Below are 27,016 nucleotides of genomic sequence, written 5' to 3' on the forward strand. Positions count from 1 at the left end.
CCATTCATCCCAACACGTCCTGACATTATGATGTGCCTGTGAAGCTTTTCAATCTGCCAACATCAACAAATCGGATAAATCAAACCTTCAGCTGCATGGCGGCATCTAGTGATCGTGCTTCCACTGGTCAAACAATTGCACATTCACCTTTGCCTTTTCACAGTTTTCAAATCTTGATTCATTCTATTCTGCAGAACATTGTGCTCAATACACAAAGGCTGTGAAATGAATACATTTAGCTTGGATAACATCATCTCTTTAACATCCAGATTTGAAATGGAAACAACATCCAGCACTACCGTGTCGCAGCAATTTTTATCTCGGCTTACTCGATTGAAAGCAATTTTAAACGTTGCTTGCAATATTAATAATTGCGACCCACATCTAGTGTGGAATGGAGATCTTTAGGGTCTTTAACTGCTCCTGTGCTTGAAAAACAAATCAATTGTGTGCAGTTCCATGAAAACGAAGTATTGAAGTCTGGGGCTGGCACGATGGCCTAAAGGTACGCACACTCACCTCTAAGCTGACTAGCCTGGGTTTGAATCCTGACCAAGTTGTAAACTGTCATCCCGGTGTTTCACAGGCAGGGTGATTCATCAATGCGTGTGCCGCCCCTTTGATGGGTGTTAAACTGGGCATCCCATCTGCCGGCATTAGTTGGTGGACGTTAAAGATCCCACGGCATTCTTCGCAAGGAGTAAGCGAACTATCACCAACACCCTGAACAAATTCCAGATTGCTGCCCTAACTACTGCTGGGACGGAAATTAAGGAAACCACCTAATATAACCCTTGCTCAGGAAGCTGCTTCGGAGGCACTGATGCTCTGTGAAGATTATGGTATATGAGAGAAAAAGAGAGATTAAAGTCTTCCCCCCCCCGCCCCTCCCCCCTCCCAACACCTATGGCTAACCTTTCATGCTCAATAAACAGAGAATTGTGCTGAGGAATTGTCACCAAATATGATCCTGCCAGCTGGCTTGCCACCATAAGTTACAGATTTCATCTCTCATCTCATGTTATTCCTGGTGGACTTCATCGAGCTCTCAGGTTCAAGAAACATTTTCACCTCCTGTTTGTGAAAGCATTCACACCATATCAACGAGTGGTCCACCTTGGCCACAAACAGGAAGTGGCATTATTGTGTGCTTATGACTGCAATTAAAATGAATATCCAGTCTAAAACAAAGCAAGACCTGCAAACCCAATTGGGATCTTATATACCTAGCCAAGATTTTCAAAAAGACTACCTGGACAATCATACTATTACATTTTGTCAATGTTTTCCCACACAGACCAAAATATATGCAGCTCCCCTGAGCTCCTGTCAGGCCAAAATATTGTGACCTCCTCCTAAAGGGTCTAGATGTAAATAACTGAACAGACGTGCATCCACAAGGATAGGCGTACTTTAAATAAAAAAACCCTTAAATAAATAAAATAAATTAATTAAATGAAAATCTTTTTTTTTTTTTTTTTTTTTTGTGTGTATACAGAGTGGAGGCTCGTGAAAGAGCTAACATTTATCAAACAAACAAATCAAACAAACAAGCAAACAAAGTATATAAAAAGGGGAGCGGTCGACAAGATGGGGAGAGAAGGGGAGGAAGCACACAAACACAACATTTGAGAGCAGGGACATCGGGAGATGTGTGGGAGGCAGAGGGCCTGGGGGGAGGCAGGATAGGTATAAAACGCAAGGACACCAAGGACTTCCAGGAAAGAAGACAAATGTCACCTCAAAAAAGTGGATTTGGGGTGAAATTAGCGGGGGTAGAAAAGATCAAGGTTTTGGATTGGGGAAGATAAGAGATGGTGGTGAACAGCCGTTTTAAAGGCCTGGAGGGAGGAGTGGGATTAAAGAGAGTGAGGGAGTTTGTTCCAGAGGCGGGAGAAAAGAGGAATGAAGGAGTGAAGGTGAGCAGAGAGTCTTGATTTTGGCAGTTTAACCATAAGAGGGTTGCAGGCAGATCTTGTGCGACCTGCAGGAATATTTGGGGGACAGAGCCCAGAGAGAGCTGGGGGAGCAAGGCCGGAGAGGAGTCGGTAGAAGACGGAAAGACCACCAACCTGCCTGCGGTGAGTAAGTGAAAGGCCCTCGGAGATAGCGTCATCGCGGGAGATTCCAAAAAGCCCACACACCCACAGCCTCCAGTCCGCACACACCCAAGGCCCCCAGTCCGCTCATGCCTAAGTCTCCCTGTCTACACCCCAAGGCCCCCAGTCTGCATGCACCCAGTCCATGCATTCTCAAGGCCCCCAGTCCACGTACGTCTCAAGGCCCTCAGTCTGCACATGCCCAAGGCCACCAGTTGGCATGCGTCCAAGGCCCCAATCTGTATCTGGCCAAGGCCCCCAGTTCACACACCCAAGACCGCCAGACCACATAACCCAACGCCCCAGACTGCGTGTGCCCAAGGCACCAGTCCATGTGCGCTCACGGTCCCCAGTCCACTTGTGTCCAAGGCCCGCAGACAGCACACGCCCAAGGCCCCCAGTTCACACATGCCCAAGGCACCCAGTCCACACACGCCCAAGGCCCTGAGTCAGCGTGTGCTCAAGGCCTCAGTTCGCATGTGGCCAAGGCCCAAATTTGCACACTCAAGGCCCCCAGACCACGTGAACCCAAGACCACGTTTTAAGTCTTTCTTTAAAATACATAACAATTTACCTTTCAAACAAATACACCTTAAAGTTTTATTTTATACACAATTAATGCTTACAATATAATCCATGCACAAACGTAAACACCCACATGAAAAACACTGGAGTTGTGCTTTTGACAAACACAGCCGGTGTGCTCGGGAGAAGCGGCGTGACCAAAAGCACTGTTTGTACCGGCAGCGCCTTTGATATGGCATCACGTTTTGCTCCTCACCAAGCGAGGAAATTAAGGAAGTTCTAAAACTACAGTTTGGACAAATTTTAAAGCTGAAGTCCTTTATCCTATTTTCCCTATTACCCACTAAGTATGTGGATTTACAGTTAACAAGGATTTACAAGAAGGTAACCACCACGAATGGGAAGGCCCGACTCTATATACTTTAATGCTGCGTGGGATATCATGTTAGCGCTGTGTGGGTACTCTATTGTTTTTTTAAGTCTTTCTTATGAGTAGACCTGTGTAAGAATAAAACCAATGACCACCTAAAAAAAGCAATAAAAGACCCAGAGCAGATGCTCAAACCCCTTTGCAACTCAGTCTGGTTGTACGGCTCTATAGTCATTTGCAGATTGAACATTGCCATTTCATGTTAACTATATTTATCTCAGTTCATGTGCACCCACAGCCTCCAGTCCGCACACACCCAAGGCCCCCAGTCCGCACACACCCAAGGCCCCCAGTCCGCTCATGCCTAAGTCTCCCTGTCTACACCCCAAGGCCCCCAGTCTGCATGCACCCAGTCCATGCATTCTCAAGGCCCCCAGTCCACGTACGTCTCAAGGCCCTCAGTCTGCACATGCCCAAGGCCACCAGTTGGCGTGCGCCCGAGGCCCCAATCTGCATGTGGCCAAGGCCCCCAGTTCACACACCCAAGACCGCCAGACCACATAACCCAACGCCCCAGACTGCGTGTGCCCAAGGCACCAGTCCATGTGCGCTCACGGTCCCCAGTCCACTTGTGTCCAAGGCCCGCAGACAGCACACGCCCAAGGCCCCCAGTTCACACATGCCCAAGGCACCCAGTCCACACACGCCCAACGCCCCCAGTTCACAAATGCCCAAGGCTGCCAGTCTGCTCATGCTCAAGGCACCCAGTCCGCACACTCCCAAGGCCCTGAGTCGGCGTGTGCTCAAGGCCTCAGTTCGCGTGTGGCCAAGGCCCAAATTTGCACACTCAAGGCCCCCAGACCACGTGAACCCAAGGTCCCGGACTTCAGGTGCCCAAGGCCCCAGTCCAAGCGCGCCCACGGTCCCCAGTCCGTATGTACCCAAGCTCCCAGTCCACGCATGCCCAAGTCCCCCATTCCAGCCAAGCCCAAGTTCCTAGTCCACATGTCCTATGGCCCCAAGTCCGCACCTGCAAAGATAATTAAAGACACCACGTGAAGACTGCAATTAGAGGTGCATATTTTTTTGCAGATTCCCCAAACATGTGTGTTGTACAACACCACAATAAAGGTTCAAAAGCTACATGTTCTCCAAAATATCTATCTTAACTATCTATCAAAATATCTATCAACAGATAATTTTGAAGTGCAGAGAAATATCATAACAAATTAGAGGAAGTGAATTAAGCTTTAATAAGATAATCAGCACTTTCACGGAATACAGTGTCATGACCATAATGTCAGAATTTTCACACCTCATCAATGAAGATTGGGTTGCTCTCGTAACCGCCCACAGAGAGAGCATCTCCCTGAAGCCTCAGATAGACCGATGCATCATGGTCACGAACGTTGGGCATGTTCTATGCAGGGGATAGTCCGAACAATCACATCGTTCAGCATGTTAGAGAATATTTCCTCAATCATCAAGGCTTAAAACACGAGATACTTGAAAGAAGAGATTCAATCCTGTAAGTTTGCTTCGGATGAGGATTTTACACCTGAATGCCTTCGATCCTATCTGTGATGACGTAGGCATGGCGTATGGCCATCAGAGGAACATTCACCCCAGCCATCGCACCTAATCTACGCCCCCATGCTCCTGTGGGGAACAGTGGTGGGTTAAAGCAATTGTACCTTCATACATCAGTACAGCATTTGGCTTTATTATGGGTTTGCAAGGACAACATGTCTCTTCAAGTATTGTGGTAAAGGGTGTAAAGGATCAAAAAAATCTTACCATTAATTCACTCTTAACAACACAGATGGTCATGATCATGAAAATGGCCAAAGGAAAGGGATAATTGAGATCAGTTCGTTATCTACTATATTTATATGTTTAAATTATCTGTCCCTTCAATTAATTTACGAAAGGTGCTTAAGAGTCAGACGTGTATAGAATCGCTAATCGTGTGATGATCACCCGTTCAAAGTTATATAGTTAGAAAGGGTATAGTTAAAACTGCAGTTGTATTCTCATATACTTCCTGGCAGTTTAAGTTTACATTAGAATAATTATAGGTTACGCTATTGTGGCTTAAGTACTGCACTCAGGATTGCAGGTAACTGAAGTGATTAGGTACAGTTCTAATTATTATTTTTTTTTCTTTTTGTGTACAAGATCGAGGCTCGTGTAAGAGCTAACATCAATCACAAAAAAAACAAAAGGACCCACAAAACATACAATAAAGGGAGCGGGAGACAAGATGGGGAGAGAGAGGGAAGCACACAAGTACAAAAGCAGAGAACAGGGACATCGGGAGATCTGTGGGAGGGAGAGGGCTTGGGAGAGGAGGCATGGGAAGGTGGGGGGGGGGGGGGTATAAAACACATGGACACTGCTAGAACTTCCAGGAAAGAGGTCGGTATTTCAAAAAAAGGTGGATCTGGGGTGAATTAATGTGGGTAGAAGAGATCAAGGTTTTGGATGGGGGAAGATATGAGATGGTGGTGAACAGCTATTTCAAAGACCTGGAGGGAGGAGTGGGATTGAGAGTGAGGGAGTTTGTTCCAGAGGCGGGAGAAAAGAGGAATGAAAGAGTGAAGGTGAGCAGAGAGTTTTGATTTTGGCAATTTCACCAGAAGAGGGTTGCTGGCAGATCTTGTGCAACCTGTAGGAATATTTGGGGGACAAAGCAGAGATAGAGCTGGGGGAGCTTGGACGGATAGGAGTCGTTATAAGACAGAAAGACCACCTACCTGCCTGCGGTGAGTGATTGAAAGGCCCTTGGAGTTAGCTTCATCGCGGGAGATTCCAATGATTCTGAAAGCTTTTGTTTCAACAGCGTGAAGCAGAGCTAGGTGTGAGGCAGGAGCACCGGCCCAGAGGGGAGAACAGTATGCCATTGAGCTGCGGATGAAAGCCTTGTATGTGGTGAGGAGCTCAGGTGTGCCAAGGAAAGACTTCGCACCACGGAGGATGCCCAGTCGGCGACTGGCTTTGGAGGCCAGCTTGGAAATGTGGTTTTCCCAGGAAAGATCATGGCAGATAGTGAGACCCAAAAGCTTGAGTGACAGAACTTCTTGGAGAGGATTGTTGAGAAAGTAGATGGGAGGGTTGTCCAGTCGGTCTTTTCAGAGAGACATAGTAAGAGTGTGGGATTGGTCAGGATTGAAAGACATGTTCCACTTGTTTGACCAGTCTGTGATTTTGTCCGGGTCTGCATAGCGTGAGGAGGCTGCAGACTGCCGATCTGAGGGATGAGGAATGGAGCGGCAGAGAGTGGAGTCATCAACCAAGAGATGGAGAGGATTTTCCAGAGAGTCGGAGAGATCATTGATGAAGACCATAAAAAGCACAGGGCCCAGAACACTGCCTTGGGGAACTCCAGCCTGAACAGGAAGGGGAGATGAGAGAAACCCATTCAGGGCCACACGTTGACTACGAACAGAGAGGAGGTCCGCAAGCCATGCGTCCTTCGCCCACCTATCTTCCTGTCTTCTTGCTCCAACATGGCTAACATCCGCTTCTACATCTTCTCTCGCCCTCTCACCCCTCCCACCTCACCCCTCACCCCCCCGCCCCCCCCACCCACCCACCATCCTACCCCACACAAAACACTGCCCTCACTCTGGAAATATCTTTCCAATCTCGATCTGCCAACCTGGCTCCATCTCCAACTTCAGGTCCCATCTACTTCATGAGTCCCCACCCTTCCCCGATCCACAAAAGTAAATTACTGCTTCCATTCCTTCCCAAAAAATAGGCTAACCCCCGCTCTAGCAGGGAAAATGGCCTTTAAAATGCATGTTGTTGTTGTGTTGTATTCCTTCCCAAAATACCCATCCTCTCCCTTTCAATATATATATATATATATAAATGGGAGCGTATGCTGGATCAGCACGTCGCTGCATCCTCGGACGACTCCCCAGCACCATCCCGACAAACACCACTGTGTGTGCTACGTACGGCATGAGGTGTTTTTACTGTGGCCGGAGTGCAAATCCTCCCACCAACCTCCTTGAGAGAAGACCCAGTACCCTGGTGCTCATTTCGCTGACCTCAGAAGGATGACAGGCTAAGTCAACCCCACATGGTATTAATTCAACAGCTGAACGGGATTCGAACTCAGGACCTTTGGGTCCCAAGCCCATCGCCCTAACCATTAGGCCAACACCAGGTATGCTTTGAGATGCAAGGCTTATAAACACACAAAAAATTTTTTTGGACAAAGTCATAACAAGAAATATGTCGTGCATAGCACGATACTTGCGCAATCCCTAAAATAAGTTGTTGACCTTTGGCCTAAGTTGACCTCAAAAATAATTTCTTCTACCCACTCCTCTCTGGCCTTGCCCCCCCCAGCTCTCTCTGGGCTCTGTCCCGCAAATATTCCTACAGGTCACACAAGATCTGCCTGCAACCCTCTTATGGTCAAACTGCCAAAATCAAGACTCTCTGCTCACCTTCACTCCTTCATTCCTCTTTTCTCCCGCCTCTGGAACAAACTCCCTCACTCTCTTCAATCCCACTCCACCCTCCAGGTCTTTAAAACAGCTGTTCACCACCATCTCTTATCTTCCCCCATCCAAAACCTTGATCTTTTCTACCCCTGCTAATTTCACCCCAATTCCACTTTTTTGAAATACCAACTTCTGTCCTGGAAGTCCTTGGTGTCCTTGTGTTTTATACTTGTCCCTCCCCCCCCCCCTTCCCACGCCTCCGCCCCCCAAGCCCTCTCCCTTCCACACATCTCCCTGCTCTCAAATGTTGTGTTTGTGTGCTTCCCCTTCTCTCCCCATCTTGTTTTCCGCTCCCTCTTTTTATATATTTTGTTTGTCTGGTTGATTTGTTTGTGAAGTAAATGTTAGCTCTTTCACGAGCCTCGATTCAGTATACAAAAAAAAAAATAAAAAAAAATTGGTGGTTGAATTCAGTGATCTGATATGCAAATCTTCTTCAGATTTCAAGTCAGATGAAAATTGACAATTTTAGAGATTTGACAAAGTTAATGATCTTTGGCCTATGCTGACCTTTTTACGTTTTGACCTCAAACTCAATAGGCTTCTTCCTTATGACCAACTCAACCATTTGGTGAAGTTTCGTCAAGATCGGTTTTAAAGTGCGACGTGTAGGTGATTGACAGACAAAAATACAGACAAACAGACAGACTAACGCACACGACCAACCAATATACTTGAAAAATCTTGCCAACTAATAAATTATCACTTGTAAAATGTGTGTACACAACTACGGTACGATAACATTTAAGAATAGCAACCAGCAAAGTAAAACTTTGCCGAAGTCATGAACAATTCTAGTCTAAGTGTTTACAAAATGGCTGCCCCTTAGTTGTAAATCTGACTGTAATGAACTAAGAGAACCTGCACAGTTGACCACACAGGGTGTAGTGATGGTACCACATGGCGTCTCAACAGCGGAAACACGGCGCAGACCAAGTCCATCACTTTTGGTGTGGATCGCCGTCACGGGACAGTTCTCAAACACCTGCAAGGAAGCAGCCAAAACAGGGATGACTTAAAGGTGCTTACACTTGTCCTGCAGCCTATAGATACAGCCCTACTACTATATGATTCGCTCAATCGCTCAAGCTTCGATTTTTGGATTTTGGATTATGGGGGCTTCCAGCCCCAAACTACCTGCTGAAACGTCGGATCCCTACTTGTCCCGTATTTATCAATTGACTAGCAGGAGTACCCAGCGTTGTCAGGGGTGGGGGTGGGAGGGGGGGTAGGAGGAAGCAGGAGAGGGAGGGGTGAGGAAGGGAGTAGGGGGAGTGGAAGGGGGAGGGGAGGGGAGGTGAGGGGAGAGGGAGGGGAAAGATATACTACATATACATCTTTGGGGGGTGGGGGGTGGAGCGGTGGCTTTGAAAGGCCCCTCCGTTAGGGGGGAGGGTGAAGGGAAGGAGGAAAAATTTTCCCATGCAAAGAGTGCTTCATAACCTCAGTGTTGCACAGGTAAAAACGGAAAGTGTAATACCCTCTGCCACCATCACCAGGTGGCGCTACACGGTACACATTTACATAGAGAATTTCGCCCCTCTTCCGGTCCCCCAAACCACCGAATGAGGCCGCAGCCACAGACAAAGTTGTATGTTACCCCCCAGACAAAGTTCTATTTGTATTTGTACCCCGAGTAAAGTATAAAAGCATTTATAGCTGTAGTACCCGGCATTGCTCAAGTGAAAAAGAAACATTAACATATTTGAAATGAGGGCAAATGTAATGGAAAAGCAATTACATCCAAGTCAGAATCCATCACAAATGTCAAATCATCATTTTACCTTTTCATTGAATATATGCTGGTGAATGTGCCGTTCATCACGTTTCTGAGTTAGGTATTAACGAAGGTGTATCGATTTGAATGTCCACACACCAAGAACAATTTTGAAGATTTCATTTCCTGGAGAAGATTCACTTTGAATACCAGAAGGATTACAACAAAGTTTAACAATACTATGCTGACGTATACAATTGCAGATTCAATACAACGTGTCCAGCCAATCTTCCAGCAAGTGGTTGAATGCAGTTCCTTTTTTATAGTAAGTTTTTCGAACAAAATAAATCTCCTGCTGTCTCAGGAGTCAGACTGAGGAATGGAAAGGTCAGGGGTTTTGCAGACAGACTGGCGCCATGGACTCAATAAGGCATCTGGTTATCATTACACCTCCGACCATTGAGGATAAGTTGTTGTTGTTTTTCCCAGTATGGCGCCTCGCGGAGACTCTATCTGTTCTTCGCTGATGAAAACAGCTCCATTCGCCTTTTGTACATTTCAATACCCTTTCAAACATTGTATCTCTTTCCTTGCATAGATGATCAATGTTAGCCTTATTTCTAAGCACAGCAAACAAGCAATTTCTATCATCCATTATGCAGATTTAATCAAATATTTATCACTAAAGTATAAGCTTCACTTTTATTGGCTACATACTGTAGATATATTGAAGACTGTGATCAAATATGAAGAAGAGGATTCGAATGGAATAGGCTTGAGAAGGAGATATAACGGGTTGTCGGGGAAAGGAGGAGTTTTGGTTTCGTATCTGTCTTTTGTGAGCGGACGCTCGAGAAAGGTATGACGTGGTTTGAAATATTTGCTTGCTTATGGACAATGAAATGCTAGTATAATATTTGCTGTAGTTCTGATATTATTCTTTGTTCTGTGCGTATAGGGTATGTGGAGATATAATTAAATGAAGCCTCATATCTGGGAAATGAGGTCTCGACTTGATTTCATAACAAAGACTAACAGTTGGAAGTCCATTTTAGACTTCCACAGTATGATGACTTTCAGGAAGAAGAAGAAGCCCTACTACCAACTTCGTACACTTCTGGAATTGTTCGATTTATTTGTGTTCAAATGTCTGGTGATTGTTTTATATTTATTTTTGTGAATCTGTACTTGTATATAACTGTCATTAATCAGAAAGGCTTAGGCAGTATAGAACGATTTTTTAAAAAATCTAAAAGAACGAACTTTTGTTTTGTTTCCCCCCCCCCCCCCCCCCCAAAAAAAAAATTGCCTAAAACTCTCCCAGGCACTCACTGATGAACCTCTAAAAGTTGGACGAAGATCCGTTCAGCCTTCTCTGAGAAAAATGGCGACACACAGACAGACAGACAGACATCTCTCTTATATAGTACAGTAGATTGCTCTGAAACCTGATACAGCCCTTCCACGTGATGATCCTCACAATCGCTCAGGCTTCGATTTTTCGATTTTGTATCAGCGGGCTTCCCAGAGAAACAGGGGAGGCTCTCAGCGGAGTCCCCCAAAATCAACAGTGGTTTGAACTACAACCTCCAGAGATGACCATCAGCCCACTCAGTGCTATTTATTTTTAGCTCACCTGGACATTAGTCTGTTAAGCTTATGCGATCGAGCAATGTCCGTGAGTCAGCGAGCATAACCTTCATATATGTTGCCTAACGAAGGTATATTGACTGCATCAAAATCTGCACTCATTAAGGGGGTCTATGCAGGAAGGGTTTAAGGGTCAAAGGGTCAAAGGTGGTTTATGGGGGAGGGGTGTTTGCCCCCCAAAATAGTTATTTGCTCTCTTTTCTGAAACTACACACACGATTTCGATGAAACAAATAATAACTTTCATCACCCGTGATGTGCCAAAGTTTGTTCACAGCAGAGAAAAATAACAGGGTCTAAGTGGGTCTGCAGGAAGTTTAAGTGACTGTGGCTCCTGATCCAACATCCAGGTGGGGCTTCAGGACCCGCAAGGCTTATTTTTATGATGTAATTTTTAATGAACAACTTGGAAGTTACAGAAACATTCATTTCATGCATATTAGTGTCTCTCAATCACAGGAGGAAACATCTAGCATCTGCTTGAGGTCAGACTTTATAGAGATTGCCAAAAGGCTTCTTAAGTCTATGTCGGCTGACTTATCGTGCCACAGTCGCAGATGACTTTCCTTTCAGCAGTGTGGTTCAGTTTCTCACAAACTGCAACGGAAGCTGGATGTTCCATTTTATCTTCAATATACTGATGGAGTTTTAACCTGTGACATGTCGCAGTTCTACAAGAGCTTTGAATTGCTGTTATTGTTGTTGAGGTTCTTGTTGGGCGTGATTTTTTTAAATGTGCACCCATTGGTCAGACAGCTGCCAGACTACAACTACATCTGTTGCTTGACTCCACCCACCATAGCACCAAGCCACGTGTGTGTGTGTGTGTGTGTGTGTGTGTGTGTGTGTGTGTGTGTGTGTGTGTGTGTGCACACGCGTGTGTGTGTTTGTGTGTGTGCGCATGTGTGTGTGTGTGCGCGGTACTTTATTATGTTACATTACTGCCTTACCTTTGCGCCGTGTGCTGTTGCTTGACTCCACCCACCATAGCACCAAGCCACGTGTGTGTGCACGCGCGTGTGTGTGTTTGTGTGTGTGCGCATGTGTGTGTGTGTGCGCGGTACTTTATTATGTTACATTACTGCCTTACCTTTGCGCCGTGTGCTGTTGCGGCCCTCGTCAAAGCGCTGCAAGTTCCCGCCGGATCCATTGTACCGTCCAACGGAACATGGAGCGCCCCATACACGTCATCGGTGTTCATGAGTGGGTACAGCTTCTTCGTCTCTGCTGGCCCAAGGACGTGTGATTCGATGCCGTACACAGATCCCAACTTCCAAGTGTGAGGATGAGGGAAGAGGGAAATAAATGTTGACAAAAGGGAAAAATAAAAGTAAGGAGCAATAAAAACGGATTATGTGTTGTCATAATGTCATTTTTGGTTCACGAGTTATCAAACAGAGTGACCACTATATTCATCATGGGTGTGTGTCTGTCTGTCTGTCCGCAGCATAACTACCCGATGATATCATCCGATCTCGATGAAACTTGGGTGGGAGGTTGATATCATGATCTACTTGTGTCCTGCCTAGAGGGGGCGAATTGCGCCCATTGTGGGCGGAGCCACGCCCGAAAAAGATGTCTTTTTAGGGGGTAATCGAGTTCAAGCTACATCTTCTCCGAGGGAGTTGGTGGAATCTGGCAGGGGTTTCGGTATTTGGTTAGGCCAATGTCATGTGTCTAGCCCCACAGAGCTCGATTTTTCATTTTCGCCCCAAGGTCAAGGTCACAAGGTCACGAAATTTAGAAAAGTCGATTTTTGATGGTTTTATTACATTGTTCGCTTCCTGATAGGGTGAAATGTCGTACATGTTTTTATATTATCACATACATCATGAAATACAAGTTTTCCAACAAATTTCAGAATTTTCGACCTTTGAAGGTCACAAAGGTCAAATTTTCAAAGTTGTCGGAATCAAACCGAATTTTCGGTATTGTGTAGCTAACTAACCTCATAACTGATTATACATTATTTTATATCTCATTTCAAGGTCAGTAACCTTCGTTTTGACATTTCAAGGTCACAAAGGTCAAATTTTCAACATTGTCGGAATCGAACCGAATTTTTGGTATTGTGTAGCTAACTAACCTCATAACTGATTATACATTATTTTCTATCTCATTTCAAGGCCAGTAACCTTCGTTTTGACATTTCAAGGTCACAAAGGTCAAATTTTCAAAGTTGTCGGAATCAAACCGAATTTTCGGTATTGTGTAGCTAACTAACCTCATAACTGATTATACATTATTTTCTATCTCATTTCAAGGTCAGTAACCTTCGTTTTGATATTTCAAGGTCACAAAGGTCAAATTTTCAACATTGTCGGAATCGAACCGAATTTTTGGTATTGTGTAGCTAACTAACCTCATAACTGATTATACATTATTTTCTATCTCATTTCAAGGTCAGTAACCTTCGTTTTGACATTTCAAGGTCACAAAGGTCAAATTTTCAACGTTGTCGGAATCGAACCGAATTTTCGGTATTGTGTAGCTAACTAGTCTCATAACAGATGATACATTCCTATATATATATATTTTTTTCAATGTCGGTTTTGACCTTTGTCATTGAATACCGCTCGTTCGGGAACTATCGTCGTCTCCTGACTTGTTTAAATTACAACTCTCAAATTATTATTGAAAATCTTTGGAAAACTTTTCTAGCAAAGAAAGGTATGCTCAAGATTGATTTGCCTGCATATAACATCTAAATAGACATATCAAACAATCAGCTCAGAGAAATGTTTGTTGTTATCAACTTTGGCTAAAATGCAAGTTTCTTCATTGTGAAAGGAGGAATAAGGTCAGCAGAATAGCCTAGACCAAGACTTAAGAGGAATGGACTCCCATTTCTGAGCTGTATATCCAGGGTATGAATCTCAGCCCAGTTATAAAGTAAACTGTCAACCCGGTGATTCATCAATGTGTGTGCTGTTCCTCGGATGGACGTTAAACCAGGTGTTCCCGTCCACCTGCATACGTTTGTGGATGTTAAAGATCCCACGGTGCTCTTCGCCAAGAGTAGGTGAGCTATCGCCGGCACGCTAAACAAATTACGAGTACAAATTCCTGCCGAAATCAGCGGAGTATTGTGCTTTGCGTCGGTATGGTGACTTGTTCAGGATTGTAACCCGAGCCAAGAAACTGCTTTGGCAAAAGACGTTCTGTATTGCACATTGTTAAAACAACAACAACAACAACAACAACAAAAACAACAACAAGTGGGGAAGAATTTAGCACTGTGAAAGCAATGTGCTGATTATAAATGTTTTTTTTTATTATTATTTTGATTCATTTAAATGTTATATATTGATGCTTAAGTGAGGATTGGTCGATATTCCTAACATTTATGAATCATTAAAAGTTATTATTAACCAAACAAGACCGATAGTTTAACAACGGCATAGCCGGAGAAATTCTACCTGTCGATTTTTTATGTCAAAATGAAGGCACCCATGACATTATTATTAACATATGTTATTCCCCATGGGGAAGTACTTTACAATGAGCCACATTTAAATTTCGTCCTGGAGCGGTTTCGGAGATATAAAGGTGCAAAAATTTTCGCTTTTTTCAAGATGGCGCCCGTACCACGTGAACTATGACATCATAATTTTAAAAAAAATTAAAGAATTTTGGAAAAAAAAGAAAAAAAACATCATGAAAAAAAATTCGACAGGAGGTGCTCCTATGGTGAAAATTCATGTCAATCGGACTAACAGTTGCAGAGAAAACTATTTTGAGGGAATAAACCCGCAAAATACCGGTGCAAGGGACATACATACATACTTATATGTATGGGGGTAGGTAATGAAATACCTTAGCCAAGGTAGGATTGTATAGGATAGTGTGCTCCGACTGTCGCAAAGAAGAAGAAACCTTCCTATATTTAAGTCAGGCCCGGATGTCGTGTAATTATTTGTGTGTCTTCGTACGAGGGGCGAAGTAGTGTTATTTTGATAGGCTCCATAAGGATAAATTCCCCAGTGTGTGTGCTTGCCCTCCTGTGGTCTTCCCTCCGTCTTTATATTCATCAAAAAGCCATGCCATCGACACATTACAATAACATGATCGCCGACCGGATCCGGACACGACGACCGCACTCAGCCGAATCATCTCGATGGGTGCCAAGTGTGGCCTTGAGGCAACGCCCAGAAGGACGATTGGTTGGGGCAATGCGATGGTGCTGCACGATTGGTGAGAGTGTGACATCAGAGAGAACATTCGAGCACCAGGAGAAAAAAACGCGAGCGACCGCCATCTTGTTCTCTTTTTGTCCCGGGCTGGTCACAGGCGGTCGCATTCGCATTCTCTCTCTCTCTCTCTCTCTCTCTCTCTCTCTCTCTCTCTCTCTTGGTCATGGGCTTCGTCGCAAGCAGACGCATTTTCACTCTCTTGGTCCTGGGTTTCATCGCAAGCAGTCGCATTCTCTCTTGGTCCGGGCTCTGGGCTTGATCACGAGCGGTCGCACTTCCCTGTCTCTCTCTGTTCCTGGCTGGTGGAAGTGGACGCATCTCTCTCTCTCTCGTGCTGCTTTGGTGAAAGTGGTCGCGCAATTGTTCTCTATCTCCCTGGGCCATCGGAGGAGGATGGAATTTGGCTACCTCGCGTGGACCGGCTGGTGGAGGCGTGACTTCGCGCCCTCAGGCATTTTTCCGCGCAGGACCTGGGACCCAGTCGACAACCATCAGGGTTTGAGGGTCGTGTGAGGGAGACCAGAGCTGAGTGAGTACCAGCCAACGCACCACACTACACATTTATTTTTACATTCTTTATTTCTCCCTGCGTTGTGTAATCGAGTGTGAGTGGAGGGTCCCTCATTTAGGAATTTAGTTATACCTTTTTATTGCATTGCATTTATTTTCTGTCTGTGGGGATCGGATAACCCCATTCGAGCGCGGCCGTGCAGGTAAGCCCTTGCTACCCTCCAACCCCCCCCCCCCCCCCCCCACGCGTGAAAAAGGTACCGCCATAGTTGGGTATACACCTCGGAGTTAAGGGTCGTTTTGGTCATCTGTCACCCTGAGGTATTCCCTACAAGGTAGACACACGAAAATACATACAGTCACGTGAAAAAGTAAGTACACCCCATGTAAAGTTTTGACTTTTTCAACATATTTCAACATACAGCTATTTGATCTTCATTTCAACAATGTTGATAGATAAAGGTGATATAATATAACACATATCATGAAACATTTACATTTTGTAGTCCATTGTATAATTTAAATAAACAGAAATGCAAATTTTGCATGTGGAAAAAGTAAGTACACCCTTGGCTTTAACAGGTGGTATTGATCCCTTTGGCAGAAACAACCTCAAGTAGGCGTTTCTTATAACTGTCTACCAGTCTCTGACATCGACTGGGAGAAATTTTTGCCCACTCCTCCATGCAGAATTCTTTCAGCTGTGCGATGTTTGAGGGGTTTCTTGCATGCACAGCTCGTTTCAAATCCCCCCACAACATCTCGATGGGATTTAGATCCGGGCTTTGACTTGGCCATTCCGGAACCCTCCATTTCTTTCTTTTCAGCCATTCCTTGGTGGATTTACTGGTATGTTTAGGGTCATTGTCATGTTGCAAGGTCCACCTTCGGTTGAGCTTCAACTTTCCGACAGATGGCCTCACATTATCCTCAAGCACCCTCTGGTACAATGAAGAATTCATTGTGGATTCTATGATGGTGAGCTGCCCAGGCCCTGATGCAGCAAAGCTGCCCCAAACCATAATATTTCCACCACCATGCTTTACAGTTGGTATCAGGTTTTTGTGGTCAAATGCTGTCTTTGGTTTTCGCCAAACATGTCTCCTGGTACTGTGGCCAAATAGCTCTACCTTTGACTCATCTGTCCAGAGCACATTGTTCCAGATGTGCTGGTCTTTGCCTCTGTGTTCATTGGCAAACTCGAGTCTTGCTCTGATGTTCTTTCTGGACAGCAATGGTTTCCTCCTGGCACACCTCCCATGTAGATCAAATTTGTGCAGCCTCTTTCTAATGGTAGACTCGTGCACTTTGACATCAACAGTGGCAAGAGCTACCTGTAGGTCCCGTGATGACATTCTGGGGTTCTTAGAGACTTCTTTCAGCATCTTGCGGTCTGCTCTCGGGCTGAACTTCCCTGGGGCGGCCTGGCCTGAACAAGTTGGCAGTTGTTTGGAATATTCTCCACTTGTAGATGATGTTCCGGACAGTCGAATGATTGATTTCAAATTGTTTGGAGATCTTTTTAAATCCCTTCCCAGACTCGTAGGCATCTATAACCTTCTTTCTGGAGGCCTCAGAGAGCTCTTTTGATCTAGGCATGGTGACGCCGCACACTTCAACAAGAAAGAGCAAACCAAACTAAATGTCTGAGCTTTAAATAAGACATGTTCCTCCAAGATCCTCTCTAACGATGTTCTAATCATTTGCACTTGAGCTGGTGCACCTGATTCTAGTTTTAGGTATTTGAAGTAGTGATAAATGTGGAGGTGTACTTACTTTTTCCACATGCAAAATTTGCATTTATGTTTATTTAAATTATACAATGGACTACAAAATGTAAATGTTTCATGATATGTGTTATATTATATCACCTTTATCTATCAATATTGCTGAAATGAAGATCAAATAGCTGTATGTTGAAATATGTTGAAAACGTCAAAACTTTACATGGGGTGTACTTACTTTTTCACGTGACTGCACATACACACATACATACATACATACATACATACATGCATACATACATATATACACACATGCACACACACATATGTATGTATGTATGTATGTACGATTGTACGTGTGTATGTATGCATGTATGTACGTGTGTATGTATGCATGTATGTATGTGTGAACACATACACATACACATGCATACATGCATACATACATACATACATACACACACATACACACATTCATACGTACATACGTATGTATGTATGTATGTATGTATGTATGTATGTATGTGCGATCACATACACATACACATGAATACATGCATGCATACATGCATACATACATACATACATACATACATATAAACGCTGATCCAACCAACAATGCCCTATGAGCTATGCCATAAAAAGTAAAGGAGGACTGTTTGTATTCACATTCTGATCACTTCTCTTTATCTCCCACTACAGACAATAGTTCTCTTTGCCATTATAAACCAGTTTCACCTTGGCAATCTATCCTTGAAATTGAGTGCCATCGGAAACACAATTACATGTGGGATTTGTTGTTCTCTGTCCTGCAATACACATTGGTTTGCTCATTTGTATTCCCTGCAATGTGCAATACTATATAGAACTAGCAGAAGTACTCGGCATTGCCGGGCGGGGGAGGGGAGGGGGAGGGGGAAGGGGAGAGGAGGGGAACGGGGCGGGGGAGGGGAGGAGAGGGGGGGGAGGGGAGAAGAGGGGGGAGGGGAGGGGAGGGGGAGGGAGAGGGGGGAGGGGAGAGGAGGGGGAGGGAGGGGGCCAAATATCAAGTACGTGAGCCTCTCCATTTAGGAGTCTATCGGTAACATTACACACACCCAAACTGTGTTTTATATATATAGACAAACAGATAGATAACAATAACAACTAAACAGCCACTCGGTAAAGTGCATGGATGTACTCCTCGATCCTGGATCTTTACCTACGTACCATAGGCTGGATCTGGATTCGGACCTCCAAAATCGAATTGCCTTGGTCTTGTCCCCTATCCAACTTATCCACCTTGTTTTGCTAAAACCAGTCCACAATTTTTTGAAATCCAGTGGTCTGCAAAAGTTTTCACCACCCTCCAAATTTTTCACATTTTGATGCCACCTGAGCTTATTTAATGATGCTTTCAAATTAAACATAATATATAGAGTCTTCACAAACTACACAAAAGTGATAAAGCTAAAAATGCAGATAAAATGTGAAGAAAGCTCGATTAATAGAGAAAATCAAATGATACTCAGTTGCATAAGTACTAAAACCATTTGCCTAATTCACCCTAAACCACTTTGGAAGCAAATTATTTGTTTGAAAGGTTACAAAATAGGTGTGATAGGTTTCACCTGTATGTAATCGGTGGTATTCCTTAAAAATTAAGCTCCCCCACTTATCTAAGGAATTTTAAGGTGCAACTCATTTGGTCAACCAACAAGGCAAACATGAAGACCAATGAGATTTCCACATAAGTCAGACATAAAGTGGTGGAGAATCACTATTCAGGAGAAGGTTCTTAGAAGATTTCAAAGTCACTTGTTATTCCTTTGAGTACGGTGAAATCCATTATTTAGAAGCGGAGGAAGTATCATACCACCCAGACTCTACCCAGGTCAGGTCGCCAACTGGTTCAGGATGGGTCACGAGCAAGCAGGCAACTGGTTCAGGATGTAACTGTAAATCCACCAAAGACTGCCAGGCTTTATGTCCAAGATGGGGGTCAGTGTTCATCAATCAACAATATCCCATTCCCTTCATAAAGCTGTCCTCCTCTATGGACAGGTGGCAAGATAGAAGCCATCACTGAAAAAGACACATCGAAGATCTGGTATGAAGTTTGTGGGAAAGCCTCTTAATGATACTGCAGGCATTGGAGAAAAGTTTTGTAGTCAGATAACAAAATAATAGTAATAATAATAATGGCTAAGCAAACTATGAAAATAAAAAAATCAGTAAATACCTTGAAAGAAGATGATCAAACAAGAATGCTGAAGGAGGAGAAAAATGGATTGCAACAATAACGACAACAATAATGATGATGGCAATGTGAATTTTACAATTTTGATCCAGCCATGTATACCGTCTGCAAGCGCTTGTATTCGTCCAAACGTTGTTTTGTGGAGGCAATGAAAATGCCGCCATTTTGGATCCAGCCCGTATGCAAACCCGTCTCAGATTCGAGGTCACAGCTCATCAGTTTTCTTGTCACCGCCAGGAGCTCCACGTCAACATCGTTTGGTCGCAGCTGCCAAAGCATCCCTAAACAAACAGTGCAAAAGTCACAAATTGTCAAAACAAGGTGGGTTACCTCCGAATTGTTGAATCATAAAAAGGCAGGTTACCTCCAGATTGTTCAATCATGGAAAGGCGGGTTACTTCCAGCTTGTTCAATCATAAAAAGGTGGGTTACTTCCGGCTTGTTCAATCATAGAAAGGTGGGTTACTTCCGAATTGTTCAATCATAAAAAGGCGGGTTACCTCCAGATTGTTCAATCATAAAAAGGTGGGTTACTTCCGGCTTGTTCAATCATAAAAAGGTGGGTTATTTCCGGCTTGTTCATTCATAAAAGGGTGGGTTACCTCCGCCTTGTTCATTCAAAAAAGAATGGGTCACCTCCGCCTTGTTCATTTATAAAAGGGCAAGTTACCTCCAGCTTGTTCAATCATAAAAGGGCGGGTTACCTCCAGATTGTTCAATCATAAACGGAGAAGTTACCTCCGGCTTGTTCAATCATAAAATGCTGGGTTACCTCCGCCTTGTTCATTCATAAAATGGTGGGTTACCTCCGGCTTGTTCAATCATAAATGGGTGGGTTACCTCCGCCTTGTTCATTTATAAAAGGGCAAATTTCCTCCGAATTGTTCAATCATAAAAGGGCGGGTTACCTCCAGCTTATTCATTCATAAAAGGGCCGTTTACCTCCATCTTATTCATTCATAAAAGTGTAGGCTTGTTCAATCATAAAAGTCATAAAATCATAAAATAAAAGTTCATAAAATCACAAACCTCCGGCTTGTTCAATCATAAAAGGACGCGTTACCTCCAGCTTATTCATTCATAAAAGGGCGGTTTACCTCCATCTTACTATAATTCACCAAATGTCCGTCTGTCCTTTCCCAGGTACCGCAAAAACGGCTGAACCGATCACAACGATATTTTGGGTGGGTAATCCTAGGACCCCCTGGAGTAAAATAGGCTATATTGTTTTTCCAATTTTTCAATTTTTCCAATTTTCCAGTTTTTCCAAACACCATGGAATAATATTCACCAATATGAAGTGACGTGGCTTTTATTGAAATTCTACAAACTAGGGCATTGCCCGTACTATATCTATATCTAAAATTATATCCCCCCCCCTCTATTTACATGAAATGGTTTGGTCCAAAGCGAACGGCTTGCGAGTACGGCGACAATCCCCCCCCTCTATTTACATGCAATGGTTTGGTCCAAAGCGAACGGCTTCCGGAGTTTGGTAAAGAAATCGCCATCGCGTGCACAAACGCGCAGGAAAGCGAATGAATCGCAAATTCGGTTTTATTAGTTTTAAAACATAGTTTAACGCCAACATAGTTTGCAAACGTGAAATAAATGAATACGCTCTCAAATGTGCCATCCGAGGCAGAGTGTGTCCTCCACGTTCGGCACACGCGATCGTTCGCTGCTCTCTGATTGGTTGAATCGTTTTTTGGACATAGCTCGGTAAGTAATTGTCCGATTAATATGAAACCTTGAAAAGGCACATCCTCGGGTCCCCAGCAATATACCTGGCAAGTTAAAAGTATATCGGACCCGTGGTTGTCGAGAAACAGCGGTCACAGACAAACAAACGTACAAACGTACAAACGTACAGAGATTACTGGAATTATAGATAGATACTGTTTAGATTTTGATGAGAATTATGAACCTGCCGCGAACGCGGAAGTGGACAGATTACGGCAATGAGCGGGTTTGATAGTATCCCAATACAACCATCATTTAAAACAGTATTGTGTTGAAGTATCAATTGATGATTGGAATTGAGTGAACACAATTACGATTTTGAATTCGTAATTGTATTCACCCAACCGTACGGAACTTCACATCAGGATTTAAATATTTGTTCATGTCACGAATGTTGTTAAAAGTTTGTTTTTTTATATTAATGCTATTTAATTTGTGATTGGAGTTATGCTGTTTGGAATGAAAAAAGAGATATCGAGTTCAAGTGAATGACGAAATGCCGTGATGGTTTCTACTTTCTAAACGTGAAATTCGCAGATCGCCATATGCAGATTCGCCATTGACTGGGTATGGAACCAACAACGGGTACGTTTTTCATGGAAGTCCTTCACGAACTTGCTGTCCATGTCTGACGTGCGACTGAAGGTGCTACAGCAATTTGGAATTTATTGGTTTCATGCTTTAGCATTTGCCGTTTCTGCATTGTCTGTTTGCTCCTGGGCTCCCACACGTGTTGCACGGGTACTTCACGAGTCTTATTCATTCATAAAAGGGCAGACTTGTTCAATCATAAAAGTCATAAAATCATAAAATAAAAGTTCATGAAATTACAAACCTCCGGCTTGTTCAATCATAAAAGGGTGGGTTGCCTCCGGCGTTTTTTTTAATTTATTTTTTTTAATATACTGAATCGAGGCTCGTGAAAGAGCTAACATTTACTTCACAAACAAATCAACCAGACAAACAAAATATATAAAAAGAGGGAGCGGAAGACAAGATGGGGAGAGAAGGGGAAGCACACAAACACAACATTTGAGAGCAGGGAGATGTGTGGGAGGGAGAGGGCTTGGGGGGAGGAGGCGTGGGAAGGGGGGGGGGGGTGGGAGAAGTATAAAACACAAGGACAACAAGGACTTCCAGGACAAAAGTTGGTATTTCAAAAAAGTGGTATTGGGGTGAAATTAGCGGGGGTAGAAAAGATCAAGGTTTTGGATGGGGGAAGATAAGAGATGGTGGTGAACAGCTGTTTTAGAGACCTGGAGAGTGGAGTGGGATTGAAGAGAGTGAGGGAGTTTGTTCCAGAGGCAGGAGAAAAGAGGAATGAAGGAGTGCAGGTGAGCAGAGAGTCAATCAGAGGTGAGGTGAGGCAGAGGTCAATCATAAAAGGGCGGGTTATCTCTGGCTTGTTCAATCATAAAAGGGCGGGTTACCTCCGGCCTGTTCATTCATAAAAGGGTGGGTTACCTCCGGCTTGTTCAATCATAAAAGGGCTGGTTACCTCTGGCTTGTTCAATCATAAAAGGGTGGGTTACCTCCGGCTTGTTCAATCATAAAAGGGCGGGTTACCTCCGGCTTGTTCAATCATAAAAGGGCGGGTTACCTCCGGCTTGTTCAATCATAAAAGGGCACGTTACCTCCGGCTTGTTCACTCATAAAAGGGCAGATTGCTTTTGTGTTGTTCAATCATAAAGGATAATTATCTTCTCGCATTTCAACCACTAGCAATGGTACCCACCGCCCTACGGGCGGGGCTTCAATTGTGAGGCCAAAATGAAAGGGTAAAATATCAGAAATTAAAGGCTTTTTTTTATTTTAAACGATTCATATAAACATCTGTTAAATCATATCACACGCAAATCATCAAAATCTAAACAGTATCTTACTATAATTCACCAAATGTCCCACATTCCACACATCCACACAATCACGTGTATGGATGTTACGTGTGTGTGCCGTGCACGTGCCGTGTGTGTGGATGCTACGTACAGGTGGGAGGCCAGAAGCAAACAGGCAATGCAGATACAGGAATGCTAAAGCATGAAACCGATGAATTCCACATTCCTGTAGCACCTTCAGTCGCACGTCAGACATGGACAGCAAGTTAGTGAAGGACTTCCATGAAAAATGTACCCGTTCGCCCGTTTGTTTCACGTATAGAAACATCGATCGTGGGACCATGGCGAATCTGCATATGGCGATCCGCGAAATTCACGTTCAGAAAGTAGAAACCATCACGGCATGTCGTCATTCACTTGAACTCGATATCTATTTTTTAATTCCAAACAACATAATTCCAATTAATCACAAAATAAACTTTTAACAACATTGTTGATGTTTCCTTCATTGTAAAAACTACCAAATGAACAGTTAAAAGGATTTTGAGCCGATAGGTGTTACGGCCTTGGCAAGATCGATGGAGACAGCGATCTGTTAGCTTAAACACCACCCAAATAGCTATGTGGAATTCTCTCATGTAGAGATTAAATGTCTTTGAACTTTTCCCGAGGTCATTATTTACTTTTAATGATGTTTATATACGAATGATGTTTAATGATGTTTATATTCGTTTTGGGTCGTCCTTTCTGCATATCTGGTGGAATTGTAAGTTGGATGGATGGCCATGACGTGATGGCGGCGAGGGGGATGGAATTCTCTCAAGCAGGGATTCAACGCCCACAATGGTACCCGTCGCCCTGCGGGCGGGGTTTCAATTGGGAGGCCCAAATGAAAAGGTAAAATATCAGATATTAAAGGCTTTTTTATTTTAAACGATTCATATAAACATCCGTTAAATCATATCACACGCAAATCATCAAAATCTAAACAGTATCTTACTAGAATTCACCAAATGTCCCACAGTGATCGATACACTATGATCGTGATGATCGTGATCGTGAATCGTGATCGATAATCGTGTTCACAATCGCTATGTCGTATGTACTCCCGATACGTGTTTCCTTCAGTTGAAATGGGTTAGAATTCTCCCAAGCAGGGATTCAACCCGTGTACTTATAAAAGGTCTTTGTCCGAGGTCACCGAGCCCGATCGAGTCCGTGCAGCGATCAGTGCAGCCGTTTGTGCGGCACCCGGGAAAACAACATCGTCAGAATGAGAACAATGAACGTCATGCGAACGTGAATGTTATGCGGGAGTCCAACCCTGAGAATGCTGGAGACTAAAGCTGAAATTGGGAAAACTAAATAGCCTATTTTACTCCTGGAGATCCCAGGATTATAATAATAATAATAATAATAATAATAATTCATTTATTTTGTATAGCGCTTTTCAAGAAGCCCAAAGGCGCTTTGACAGAGTGGAAAACATAATGCATAACAATACATGAAAACAACAATTGCAAAAAGACAAGAATCAATAGGGAAATATTTAAAGCAAAAGGAGGGAGAAGGAGAAGAGATAGTCAGGGGTTAAATGCTGTGGGTTGAATGTTGAATGCAGTGTTGAACAGGTGGGTCTTTAGTGATGTTTTGAATGTGGTGAGTGAGGAGGAGTCTCTGATGGTGTGAGGTAGTGAGTTCCAGAGGGTGGGAGCAGCGATGGAGAAGGCCCTGTCCCCAAATTATCCACCCAAAATATCTTTGCAATCGGTTCAGCAGTTTTTACGGTACCTTCGAACAGACAGACAGACAGAAGGACGGACGGACATTTGGTGAATTATAGTAAGATTAAAAGGAGGTTACGTTTTCACCACTATCTGTCTGTCTGTCTGTTTGTTTGTCTATGAGCAGGATATCTCAAAAGGGTGTGGACGGATTCGCACAATATTTGTTGGACAGGTTGGGTCTGACAAGGACGAATTCATTATATTTTGGTGAAGATCTGGATCTGGATCAGAGAAATTTTAAAAGTGATTCTTCACCATTGAGAGGTAGGGCTAAAAACGATATATAACATGATATTGCAAAAATGTATGGACAGATTCGGATGAAACTTGGTGGATGAGTTGGTTTGGGACAAGAGAAAGCGAACCTGATCTTGATTACTAACCCCTCGTTCTCCATCTGCACGTTTATTTTGGTAGAATCAAGGTTTCTAGATGCATTGATCATTGTCCTTTTAAAAATATATGTACAAGGCCTAAGACTCGTAATGGAGCTGCCACTCGTAACGTTTCCTCAGGAGGAATTTCCACCTCCCAATGGATGCCAATAAATGGGGATTGTCTGTCCTCAATCCATTAAAATGCTGAGGATCAAGCAAGGAAACAGCACGTACTATTTTTAAAGTCTTTGGTCGGACCCAGCCGGGGCGTGATCCGCCGACCTCCCAGAGTCGGAGTGGGCCCTCTGACCATTACACCACCAAGTCTGGTTATCCATATTCAAGCATGCTCATTAGATAGGCGATACATCTTTCCAAACCATATTCAAGTTTGAAAGTTAACACAGAACTTACACGAAGAACGACTGCGTTCCTGGCAAATACAAATGCACGAACAACTAAAAGAACATTATTACCCTCGCCAGATGAGATGTTATTGCATTTGAGTCCGTTTGTCTGTTTGTCCGATTTGTTTGTCCGCACAGAATAAATATGATTTTCTCTGCAACCGTTGGTCCGATTGACAGGAAATTTTCACCATAGGTGCAACTCCACCTGTAGAATTTAAAAATTATAAATATGACGTCATAGGTCAAGTGGTGTGGGCGCCATCTTGGAAAAACCGAAAACATTTGCACCTCTATATCATCGAAAGAGCTGCATAGAAACAAATTGAGACATGGCTAATTGTAAATAACTCTCCATGTGGAATAACATGTTGATGATGACGTCATAGGTGTCTCCATTATGACGTAATAATTTGACAAGTACAAAACCTCATCCGATCAAAATGACATTTATTGAGCATTATCTAGGAATAAATTGGTGGAGAAAAAAAACCGATGACGTCATTGGTCACGTGGTTCGGCCGCCATATTTGTTTTAACACAAAAGCCTTAAAAACCACTGAAAACACGTCCTGGCGAGGGTCTGCCATCTCTGATTGCTCTTTCTTGTTTGTATACTGCAATGCAGTTTCACACTTGTAATCACAAACCCATTTTGCTGATTGGTTTACAAGTGCATACAAATTGTGTCAATTTGATAAGTTTGGTAAAAAAAAATTAACTTTTACATTTAAACTGAGCATCCATAAAAAAAGGATTTGTAACTTTAACAAACTCTGAGGATGAGGAGTCTTTTGAATAGCTTCAACATTGCTTTGCAAGGTGTATACCATTGGCACTAAAAATATGACCTTAACTTACAACCTTGGAAAGCTCATGATGTTAGTGCTTGTGAAAACTATCGGTAGGTATTGTACACACGTTTCCTTGGCTGCTGCTTAAAAAGCTAGGTAGCTTGGGGTCGTAGATAAATAGCAAGTGGCCTACTTCTGCTTAGGATTCTTTCTACAAGTTAGTCTCTCGGGATATCCCCACTATACACCTTGACTGATGAAACCGCCAATAATTACTTGGACAGTGAGGATTTAAGTGTAGACTTATATTCCATGGGATGTTTCTTGATCAGCTGTTAAGAGATAAAAGGTGATACTATATTCTTCAAAATACGCCAATACTGTATTTGCCAGGTGGCCTTTCTATAACTAGAGACATTCATATTATATTTGGAAGCGTTCATAATGACAGAGGATGGATTTGGGCGAAATGCAAAATGAGAACATCCCACTGGTGTTCGATAAGGATACCGGCTAAAATTTTCTG

General features: G+C 43.5%; 1 protein-coding gene and 1 long non-coding RNA gene across 3 annotated transcripts in view; one reads left to right on the forward strand and one right to left on the reverse strand.

The window, feature by feature from the left end:
* SARDH (sarcosine dehydrogenase) overlaps nt 1–27,016 on the reverse strand; it is a 179,246-nt gene that overhangs the window by 117,216 nt on the left and 35,014 nt on the right. For both annotated transcript variants that reach the window (XM_068134325.2, XM_068134326.2), the window contains exons 3-7: nt 19,650–19,828; nt 11,972–12,151; nt 8,376–8,499; nt 4,553–4,653; nt 4,310–4,414 (exon numbers count right to left, since the gene is read on the reverse strand). In XM_068134325.2, the coding sequence (XP_067990426.2) occupies nt 4,310–4,414; nt 4,553–4,653; nt 8,376–8,499; nt 11,972–12,151; nt 19,650–19,828 (689 nt within the window). The remainder of the gene's footprint in view (nt 1–4,309; nt 4,415–4,552; nt 4,654–8,375; nt 8,500–11,971; nt 12,152–19,649; nt 19,829–27,016) is intronic.
* Nucleotides 11,725–14,493, forward strand: LOC144888667 (uncharacterized). The gene is made up of 3 exons (XR_013621203.1): nt 11,725–12,211; nt 12,329–12,760; nt 13,037–14,493. It is a non-coding gene; the product is annotated as an uncharacterized LOC144888667 (long non-coding RNA).

This window comes from Myxine glutinosa, chromosome 13, assembly GCF_964187855.1.
Source record: "Myxine glutinosa chromosome 13, kmMyxGlut1.1, whole genome shotgun sequence".
In the NCBI taxonomy this organism is placed as follows: Eukaryota; Metazoa; Chordata; class Myxini; order Myxiniformes; family Myxinidae; genus Myxine; species Myxine glutinosa.